This window comes from Daucus carota, chromosome 3, assembly GCF_001625215.2.
Source record: "Daucus carota subsp. sativus chromosome 3, DH1 v3.0, whole genome shotgun sequence".
NCBI classification, from domain to species: Eukaryota; Viridiplantae; Streptophyta; class Magnoliopsida; order Apiales; family Apiaceae; genus Daucus; species Daucus carota.
In genome coordinates this window covers 39,698,079-39,709,432 of record NC_030383.2, presented here as the reverse complement: position 1 = coordinate 39,709,432, position 11,354 = coordinate 39,698,079, and the positions used below count along the sequence as shown (strand labels likewise).

At 34.7% G+C, this 11,354-nt stretch overlaps 1 protein-coding gene across 3 annotated transcripts; it reads right to left on the bottom strand.

Annotated features, from left to right (window-relative positions):
- Positions 1 to 386: 386 nt before the first annotated feature.
- Positions 387 to 10,112, bottom strand: LOC108215441 (ASI1-immunoprecipitated protein 2). Of its 3 annotated transcripts, none has more exons than XM_064088789.1 (10): positions 9,959 to 10,112; positions 9,819 to 9,886; positions 8,434 to 9,565; positions 8,183 to 8,358; positions 7,629 to 7,711; positions 7,054 to 7,517; positions 6,123 to 6,951; positions 5,797 to 6,027; positions 5,546 to 5,670; positions 387 to 1,493 (listed from the first exon to the last, which is right to left on the bottom strand). In XM_064088789.1, exons 3-10 carry the CDS (start codon positions 9,137 to 9,139, stop codon positions 862 to 864), a joined length of 3,246 nt encoding a protein of 1,081 aa, XP_063944859.1. In that variant the 5' UTR covers positions 9,140 to 9,565; positions 9,819 to 9,886; positions 9,959 to 10,112; the 3' UTR covers positions 387 to 861. The 3 variants fall into 3 exon arrangements, with proteins under 3 accessions (XP_063944859.1, XP_063944858.1, XP_017243435.1); XM_064088788.1 differs by having other exon boundaries at positions 8,434 to 9,417; XM_017387946.2 differs by having other exon boundaries at positions 6,123 to 6,705; positions 8,434 to 9,417.
- Positions 10,113 to 11,354: the final 1,242 nt, after the last annotated feature.

Here is an 11,354-nt window from a genome sequence, read left to right as displayed (position 1 = left end):
ACTAGCCTGTATATATATATATAGTTAGCAACCGGTGTTTCGTTCAAAACTGGGGTGAGCAAAGAATTTGTATATAACTTATATTCCTAAATCAATTCATTCCAAACTATTTGAATTAAGAATCCAATAATTTTCATTCCTGCGATCAATCCATTCGTTCAACTACTCCATCATATATTCTTACCATCTTTTATCATAAAAAAAAATACCATCTTTAAATTTAGATTACCAATATTTAGTCATTATTTTCTCGTACATTATTATTTCTTCATAAAAAATCTTTATTATTTTTCATTTCATTTTCTCATCATTCCATCCAAGTAAACACAACCTTTATGTCAGCATTCCGCCGCAAGATATAAAATATGATTGATGAAATCTAAACAAAAACAACTGCTAACTTTACAAGGAAATTCCAATTATACCATCTCGTCATAACTACTCAAGAGCACAAAATTTTAAGCGATGAATCATGACTTAAGTCAGGCAAAGGTAAAAAAAGTCACTTCTATTAGGCAGTACTGTACTGGATCCTGCAAAACCCTGCAAGACCTTGAGACGTTTGTAGCTTTGTCCAAAAACCCATCGAGGCAATAGATTTCATCCTCGTTCACATACAGATAGCTAGTTTATTATATCCACTAGCAAATTGATGACATGGGTAACACATGAGATTGAAGAAAAAACACCTGTAAAACTCTAGTGATAATTATATCTGGTCTATGAACATAACTGGGTCTGATGCATGATCCTTCTATACAACTGCCACAGCCATCTGGTATTTACATACATAAGGAGAAGCTCATATTGCGTCTACATACAGGTGCTGCTTCGTTCTCAGAAGAGGTTGTGCGGTGATCCTCACCTGAAAAGGGAAAGAGCAGCAGTTACATCTTCTGCTTTTGTTTCTTCCCTAACAAGAGATTGATCATGTCTACTTTCTTTCATTGATATTACTTCACCCAAAGCCAGCTCGAGATTAGGGACCCTTTCTTGTTGGAGCTCCTCCCTATTGTACAAAATAGAACTGTCACCTACATGGAGATTCTTTACGGGAAACAGGTCTAAAGGAAACAAACTTCCAGTAATTCCTACAGTCTTGCCCACGGGTGTTGATCTGACTTCTGGCCATGATTGCGGTGGACATTTTGGATTACTAGGCAACAGATTCCATTCCAAAATGTATTCTGGCTGCTCTACAATCAAATTTGGGCATGTAACCTTTGGAAAAGCAGGCGAAGGATTAGTTCCACAACATGTCTTAGCTGGTAAGAGAGGAAGCAAATGTGCTAAGGAATCAGACACCACATCCATGTGAGACACAAGTTCTTCTTTGTCTATAGGTACATGTGAAATTATATTCTCTGGCGAAGACATGATAGCTGTAGGCAAATCTGGACCAGAAACTTTCATCCAAGGCCCAGTCACTTGTCGCTGACAATCAACCGTCTTCCCCTTGAAGACACCCCAGAGAAAGAACATCATATTCCAACCTGTCAATTTGTCAAGATAATTAATAACATTGATTTGAATCATGGTTCAAACTTAATTTTGATGGTACTTCGATATTTGTTTGTATTACACCAATTTAGTAGAGAATTGTAGAAAACAGATGCAGCAGACTTTGCACTTAAAACAGAAGGCTCTATACTACAGTCTCAGGTACAATTTCCACTTTGATCATTTAACTTGAAGCAAAGATATTTTGTCTACATACATGGTGTTTATTACTATAATATTTGATCCAAATCCAGGTGCCTGGACTTCATAGCAAGTGCAAGGACATCAATCTATAAACTATATTAATAGTGGAAACACCCTTTCAACATTATAGTACTGGTCTCAGTTTGAGGTTAACATAATATTTAAACTACATACATAATAAATATATTCTATTAACATTTGGATCCTATTAGGATTACAAGTTAATGTTTTGTTTATAACTTTTTGGAATTAAATATAAAATTTGCAAATTCGATTATAGTAAGTTAAGAATAATCAATACTATACTAAAACCCAGATATCCAAAAAAGTTTGGTAATTGGTCGTCGGTCATATGGGTCAGGTTAAAATTAAAATTATACAAATATGGACTATTGTTTTATTAGGCCAGGTTAAATTGACAATATAAAATATAAACTTCATCAAAACAAATATTTTAAGCAATCATAATATGGATTGGTTGGTCTTTGGGGCCAAGTTAAGATATGGAATTTTTTTTTTCTTTTTGCTAATTTATACACAGTGTTGTAAAAAGCGGGAATCGTACTTAGTAGGTGAAGGCGCCGTCTAGCGATTAATCGGATAATCGGGGATTAATCTGAGTGATTAATCGGATCATTAATCGTAATCAATTTAATATTATTTTTAAAATTATATATATATATATATTAATATAATTATATATACTATAAATTTATAGTCTTATAAAATCAAAAGAGTAATGATTTTTTATAACACAAAATATGTCTTTATATACACATACAAGTCCAGTCATCTCATATATAAACTTGAATTTGATTGAATCTGCGAAGGAAAATATTGTAGATTTTTGTAATTAGAGTTTAGGGGCTAATATTGAAAGAGTGAGAGGTAATAAAAACAAATTTAACTTCTGTTATTTTTCATTTTCATGCCTTTTATTTTATTAGAAATTAATTTTAATTTTATTTTAATTTTAAATTTTTATTTTTTTTTAAATTCACCTATTTTTGACCATTTTTTCCGATTAATCCCGTCTTTTGACCGATTAATCCCGATTTTGATAAAAAACGATTTTTTCACCGTTTAACGCTTAATCGAGACGGTGGCTGACCGAACAACGATTAATCGGCGATTAATCCTGATTAATCGCCAACTTTTAAAACACTGTTTATACATAATTGCTTTGTGAAAAGATGGCTTTTTAAATAGTACCAAAAAAAAGGTTTGAAATGTGTAATTGAATGAGAAGAAAATTGTATTATACATGTACTACTTACCAATCACAATAACTGTTTTCATAATCCATACTCATTATTTTACTTACAAAAGGCCATATATTTTTTTTTTTTGAAAAAAATACTTATCAACTCATCAATAATTTGATGAATATTAAGAAATATAATATATGTATATGTGTGTGTGTTATTTACAAGTCCATATTCCACAAAGATACTTGTCTACTACATTACAATCCTATTACAGCCATAAATTGATTCTACCTATACTAAGATTTGCAAGTTTAGTTATAAGTTCAAATTTTCTATAAGTTTTATTACTAATTACATATTCAATTTATTTTTGTCCTATATATCCTAATCTATAATCTTAGCGGTTGGTACTTTTGGTTAAACTAATGATTTGTCCCCATTAGAATGCATGGATTGTAGATTGAATACAATCAAAACACTACTTTTACTTGCAAAACTATTTCCTTCTCGCTATCACTAGTGTGTGTGTGTGTGTGTGTGTGTCAAGAACTTAGGGCATCTCCGATGATGGCTTCAAAGTAAAGATTTATGAAGAATCCTCCAACGGGTTCTATCTCTTTCTTCATATATGAAGTTAAAACCCCTCAATATCATCTCCAACAGGTTCTATCTCTATCTTCATATATGAAGAAACCTAGTATTGAGCTTTAACTTTGAAGCACTACTATTTATCTGAAGCAACCAATCTGCAGCTGCCAAATGTCCCAATTCATATAGAATAGGTTAACTATAGATAAAATAGTTATATGAAGCAACAAATGCCAAACTTTAGAGATAAAGTTGATCTAAACTGGAGTTATTACTGGGGATGGCCTTATGTTCTCCGCTTATTTTTAACTTGTTGGGAAACCTGGGATTATGCAAAAACAAAGGTGAAAAGAGAGAAAGAGGTGAAGAATTGAGGTCAAGCCACATAGTTTCTCCTCGGCAGGAATATTTTTATTTTTGAATTGAGGTTGAGGTAACCCAAAATGTTGCATACTTTTGTGAAACTGCAGGTAGGCACCTTCAGAATTTTCCAAATCAGTCCTCGATCTTAGGAAGTCAACAAGCCAGCCCCAGTAAATTTGAATGATAAAGTTGTGGCCTTTTTAACTTCTTAATTCGAAAAAAAAAGCTCCTACCAACTGTGTTTGGTGTTTTATATCATGCACATAGGTTTTGTCATTGAGATGCTACTAGATGATATTTGTTGCTTTGAGGATGAATGTAACTCCATGCACTATTTATTTATATGTTTTACATCTGTAACTGTTTTTTATATTATACATTCAATTTGAACCTATCAAGAGATTAAAGGTTCTCCGCTAATTTATTAACTTGTTGGGAGATCTAGGATCAAAATTTAAAAATAAAAAAAAGGCTCACTATTCATGCCAGGAAATCTATTCATCTCAAAACAACACTTAGTATGGCCGGAGTAGTGTTCAGCCCCCCCAAAAAATCAATTATAAGGAGGGAGGGAGGGAGGGGGGAGGGAGAAGGAGAGAGAGAGAGAGGGAGGGAGGGAGATGAGGTTTGACCACTGCGTTTCTCTGCAGCATGCATAATTGTATTTCAGAGTTGAGGCTCAGGTGATAAATTTTTTCACATATTTTTAAAAACTACAATTAGGCATCTTCATGTTTCTGAATATTGCAATCCAGTCCCTGAAGTTTCATGAATTCCCAAATCAGTCCTTGATACTCAAAAGTTGATGATCCAGCCCAGGTAACTTTGATTAATTAAACATTTGCTCTTTTTAACTTTAACTTCTGAATTCATACGGATCCAGAATTCTTTCTTTTACAAAAGTCGTTGCCGAGTTTTTTCTGACCAGGGAGAATGATGGGGAACAGCGATGAAATTGTGTTTGTATATCTTACTAATGAGTTAAATATATTTAGTTTATAGGGAAATAAAGGTATTTATTTATATGCTTTATAAGGGGGGCTAGTAATTTAATAAGTTTGTAGCTTATTTACACTTGTTTAGGTCTTAGTCCATATTTATTAGGACTCGGACTATTATATTTGGGTTTTCTTCCCTGGACAAGTTATGAAATCCCCACATCATAATAGACGTGGTTAATATATAATGATTATTATACTAATATTCTCTTATTGGATAGTGATCCATTACCTTTATCCCTTCTGTGGTTAAGAAACCCTTAGGGGGTGGTTTTCTGTGGTATATACACCCAATATCTTATAGTATTCTTATCTCAGAAATCCATTATTATGTTTGTCCTGTATAAGTTAGCTAATCACAATATAAACATCATAAGCTATTAGCTACGACTGATCCTTTATAAGATTATAAAATTATACTGGTTGAGAATTGAGACTTGCTAAGTCTCGACCACTATAATTTTGGATTCGCCAGAATATTATCCAGTACTTAATATCTATTTAAATATATTTAAATTGAGTCATATTTTACTTCATTGTATTGCTTAAATTTAATTATAAAATTTTATAAAATATATTAAATATTTAATTGTGACATTATTTAATCAAAAATTTGCATTTTATTATAAGGTAGTACTAATACATAGCAAGAGCCAAGGATAATGAAAGGTAGTATGTTCTTACACTGAGAATTCTCAGGAAGCTGGTTGGACGGGAATATCAGAATCTCAGCACCATCCAAGTTTCCTTTCAAAGCTAGGTCATATTTCATCATCCTCTCTACCACATTTTTGTAGCATTTTATATAGCTGTGCACAATAAGTTCCAATACAGTAAACAATACACTTTCATGAGAAAACAATATACAGAGTTTGTAAGCACAATAGATGAATGGAACCAAGAGATGGAGGGGGAGAAATAGATACAAATGTTACCTCTCATAATCTCTAGCAAAGAAATAAATTCCAATGTGATCCTCTGTAACTCCGGTTTCCACAAATTGAATTGGCCAAGTACTCAACCGCGGGACTTCATTCAAAAGAACTTTGTGAGGAAAAGTTTTCATTGTTTCAATAACTCTAGGCGATGCACAAGATGATAAATGAGCTTGAAGTCCATCATAAAGATCTGGCAACTTTTCTCTTTTATATACCTCAAAACAACCTCTGCATCCACAATCAAATTAAACAAAAAAATAATTACATCACATACAAGTACAAGTTGAACTAAAAATCCGCATACCAGAGGGAAAAGAACATACTGCCAAACATATTCATACTCCGGGAAAGCTGTATTCGTCAAGAGAGAAGAAGTTACTTTGAAAGCTTGGTTGGGCAAATCTTTCACATTAGGAATCCGGTCAATAGGGGAATTAGGCAAACTATCAACTATACGAGAATTGACTGCCTCGGAGGATTTAGAAATTGGCTGCTTGCTACAGTTGGCATTTAATACCTTGTCGTCAGCAACTAAGTTACGTGAGTTACATGAGATTGATAGTTGATAGTGTGCCAAAACTTCACACTTACTGTTTAAGGTAGAAACATCTAGAACTCTATCATTTCTGTAAATTCCAGTCTTCTTTAGTTGAGCTGCGTCAATTTCAGATTGTGGTTTGTTACAATTATCTTTCACCTCCTTCGAATTTCCTGCAGTAAGCACATCAGAAGCAAGTACTTCCACATCTTCACATTTCTGACAGGAGTCGCTTTTTGTTCCAGCTGTACTACACTGCCTGGGGTGACTAATAGAACTTCCCTGGACTTTTTCAGCTAAATTTGTTGATTCTTGGGCTAAAGAGCTCTTCCTCTTCACGAAATTCTGTTCCTTTGCATGTTTGAACCCTGCTAAGTCCCGAGCATGAGAAAATTTTGGAGATAACATTTCAGAATTAGATTCATCATTTCTTAAATGGTCTGAATCAAATGATTTAGATGACACTGATTTTCCCATCACTCTGCTTGACCCTTCCTTTATACGAGGCACAGCAGGATTTGGCATTGATTTCTTATTACAGAAAACTTCATCTAGAAGCTTAAATTCTGACTTTGTATGTGTAGTACTAAATGATTTAGACTTTATCAGGGAACCTGTGAGATGACTGGTTTTGTTAATATTACAAAGAAAATCAGATAAAGCATAACAGTACATAAAATAAGAAAGCATCACCCTGAGTGTTGGTAGTTGGGTACCTAATTCAGGAGCCTCTGTTCCTTTAGTATCAGCAAACGAGAAAGCAACAGAATGAAGCTTATGCACAGTCTTAGAGTCACCCCTAACAATGCTTCTGACTGACCTACTACGACGATGTACGCCAACTTTATCTAGACTATGTTTCTTCAGTGACCTGACAGTTGGTTCAAGAGCCTGTTCGTTTACTGCAGAAGAAACATCAACATTGTCTTCATTTCTTTTATGAGGCACTTTTGCCTTTGAACCATTTTTATTGCTTTTATTAGTCTCAGAAGATGTATCTTTTCCACCTGACTTTTTACAAAGATGAGAAATTTTAGCATTTCGAACAGAAAAATGATGGGCTACACTGCCCACTTCATCATAGTTATCATTCTTCTGACTGTTCCTTTCCTCCATCTTGCATTCTTGACACAACCAGCCACCTTCTGGAACTTTATCAAGCATTCTTGACATGCAATATCTAAGGACAGTTTCAGTTTTACTTTAATGCTAGTAAACTGAAAAAAATAAGAAGCAGCAAAATAAAGCTTTACGAAAGCAAACTAAATTAAAAGCATGAGTTATAGCTCACGTGTGCTCTGCTCCATCACTGCACCGGAAACATACAACAAGTAAATTGTCCCTCCCTATGTCTCCGCATGTATCACACACTTGCTGGCAATAATAAACGTTAATAGCATCAACCAATTATGTGATATAATACCAAATACGAGTGCAATAGAAAATACAAAATATTTGTACATAAAAATGCAATACACACATGTATTCATATGTAGAAATACAGAGAGAAACCAAAATAATGAAAGTCAAACTTAGAATTCCGATGAAGTTCAGCTTAAATGTGTCGAAGCTTCGAGTAATTAAATCCTCAAGAGCACATCAACATTAAGAACAGCTGTAATATATTAATATGAATAAAACAGAATAGGAATTCTCTACTTACTGCTGTTGATTTTTCATAAAATCCAGTAATAGCACACAGACTAAATTCATACACATGCCGGGCACTAACGACTATCGAACAGACGTGAATGTAGCCACTTATGGGTAGTTTAAAGATAATCACAAGGACTGAGTTCAAAATATGGCTAGCTGGATATAACCTATATTAGTCTTTATACTTACATCATCTTCCTCAATATCAGACTCATTATTCACATGATTTTGCTCTGTAGAGTTCAAGGCTTCAATTGGGAGAGACTGAGTAAAAGTTTTCTTGGCAACAGGTAAAACCAGCAACTCTCCAACCTTCTCAACTTCATTAGTGTGCTGTAAAGAGCTCAAAGCTTCAGTTGCAAGACCTGCAGTGATAGAACAATTAGCTTCAAGCTTTACGCAATGTTGCATTTGAGGCATAGGTTTCACAACAACAATACCTAGTTTCATATCCTGAGGATTACTAGAAATGCAAAAAGTAGATTCCTTTCTGCAAAGAGTATTAGATACCAGTTTGCTTGTCACAGACGGATTTATATACTCGTTAGGGCAGTCGGGCAGTGGGGTGCGAAAATATATTTTACTGGACTTCTCCTTGGGAGTATTAGGATTACTACTTTGTACACTCACTGAACCAGCAGCCTCGTCTATGTGCTCTGGCAGATTATACTCCAACAGTCTTGAATCATAGAGGTCATCTGGAAAACTTACGGGACAGCACACTTCCTGAGTAGTTATATCATTACATATACTTCTGGTGAAAATTATTGTTCCCTCTACATCAAGTTTCTGTAGGCATTGAGCAGGATCTGATGGAACAGATTTAACATCATCTTTGGACACTAAACTATTGGTAGAAGGTACATATGTCGGTCGTGTGTTGGTTCCGACAGTTGCACTATTAGCACTGGACACTGTTGTCAGTCCATCAGCTCCACTGGTGCATGAAACATTATCCTCATTCCCTTGAAAATTTCTTAAGTCCTTCAAATTGTTTTGAAGCCTAACTGACTTCAATTTATGTAGTTTTATTTTATCCTGATTCTCTGGCGTAGACACTCCCGATAACGTTGACGGCAGCTCAACATTCCGTATGGTAAACTTACTCTCTGCATTTTCATAAAATGAATCATAACTAGAGTTCATAGAGATTACAGTGCTTGCTTCACTTGCACTATGCAGTCCAGTTTCACATTTCCTGCTCTTAAAAGTTGGAGCTACTTCTACAGAACTGGAGACATTTTCTCTACAGGTTTCTCCGGAGAATTTTCCATGATTTGCTTTACCCTAATAATTGGTTGGTCACTGTGAGAGCACGATGAGCAAGGAGCCGAGCACATATTACAGGTCCCCGATCCAACTCTTGCTTCAGACTTTTGACTCCAGCCAGACCTACCAACACCTTTATAAACTTGAGATGATACCTAGAAGAAACAACAGAGAAATAATACGTCACATCGACATGTAAGTGGAAGCACAGCACAACCACCCGGGCCTCTATCATCCAAAAGTACTAAATTCCAAAGCCACCGTGAGTCGTAAAAATAGCGGCTTGTATCAAATTGCAACATCCTTAATCAGCACAGCGCATGCAACAAGCAAAGTACAACGAAAAAGAATCACAACATTATCGGTCAAAACTTCCCCTAAACAAACTAAATATTTCCTGGCCCTAGCATTAGGTAATTACCACAGGTGATCGGAATCAAAACAAACAACATTACATATTTGGCGCACAATATCAAACAATGTGTAGATTACTAAAAATCATCATATACTTAAAACACTTGAAAAAAATAAATTAAAGCTGTGAACAAGGATCTGCCTGTTTAATTTCCGGAGTGGCATTATAAACTTCCTCCAGGCTTCGTTTCTTCTTCATCCACGCTTCAACTAATAATCACAGACATCGCATATTATAACACAAAAGAGATGATTATAGCATAAGTGTGTATATTTAATTACCTGAAAATTAGAGTATTATGAGAGTAAACCAATACGATCGGAGATGATGAGAGATGATGATGATGGTTTTGAAACAAAAATAAGGAGTCTTCGGTTAAGACTACAATGCTTTCACCGTCTTCTCAGCATTTTCTCCTGATCTATACTACTTCGGTAATTATCTTTTTTCATTTTTACTTTTATAAATTATATATCTTATTATAATACCAAAATCAGCGGATTAACTAATTAAAAAAAGTATTATATTAGAATCAAGGGGTTTTTTCATAAATATATAGGAAAAAGTAAATTTTTGCAAATTTACTTTTCTCAAGAATAGCTATTTGCACTTTTACTACACTAAATTTCTAAATTGCAAAAATACTACCCGTCCGTTCTGCAACTGAATGCAACCACATGCAACTGAATGCCTGATTTCAAGTTCCAGTTCTCAAATGTCATTTTCGACCTCATCCTTGGAATCCATATATATATATATAGGGGCCTACTCCACTAGAAACTAAATTAGCCTAGAAACTGGAAACTAGTCCCTGGCCAGTTTTTCATCACTGTTCTTAACTACAAGAATCACTCATTTTGTATATGAGAAATCACTATTTTATATATGCAAAATCTGAAAAATACAGATATATAAATACACATACATAGTATATCATCATTTTCTTCAATCATACTACATTGATGAAACTCCTAGCATCATTATCAACCCCTTCCACTACTGCCGCCGTCACCTACAACCATGATTAGCCTATTACCGTTTGTCATCAAAACTTGTCACTACTAATGACTATCTACCATCACTGCACACCTCATCCTGTCATTTTCTACTATTATGGACCTTCTACAACTATAATTGATCATCAATAATCGACCATCAATATCAATCACATGTAAACTTTCTCAATTATTAAAAATAAAAATTGATAATTTTACTGTATAAAATAGTGATTAACAGCATAGAAACTAGTGATTTCTGTAGTTATAAACAGTGATTGAAAGAGTAGTTTCTAGTTTCTAGAATAACATTGGTTTCTATTTGATCACTTGCCTATATATATATATATATATATATATATATATATATATATATATATAGGGGCTTATTCCACTACAAACCTCACTCCCATACAAACCTAAAAACCACTATTTCCACTTCCATTTTTGCTATGAGCACTCCAATCCATTTTTTTTCATTTTTTTTAATTTTCGGGGGGGGGGGGCACTGCTGACATCATCTGCCACGTCAGCTGCCACGTCAGCAGCGGGGGGATCCCAGTGCTGACGTGGCAGATGACGTGGCGGGGTGGAAAGTGTCAGCAGGTGATGACGTGGCAGATGACGTGGCACTGCCACGTCAGCAGTGGGGTGACCCTGTGCTGACGTGGCAGCTGACGTG

Coding starts and splice junctions, on each gene's coding strand:
- LOC108215441 (XM_064088789.1), bottom strand. CDS start 9,139: ATGAACTCTAGTTATGATTCATTTTATGAAAATGCAGAGAGTAAGTTT. Junction 8,359..8,433: donor TCCTCAGGATATGAAACTAG/GTATTGTTGTTG, acceptor CTATCACTGCAG/GTCTTGCAACTGAAGCTTTG. Junction 7,518..7,628: donor AGTGATGGAGCAGAGCACAC/GTGAGCTATAAC, acceptor AACTGTCCTTAG/ATATTGCATGTCAAGAATGC.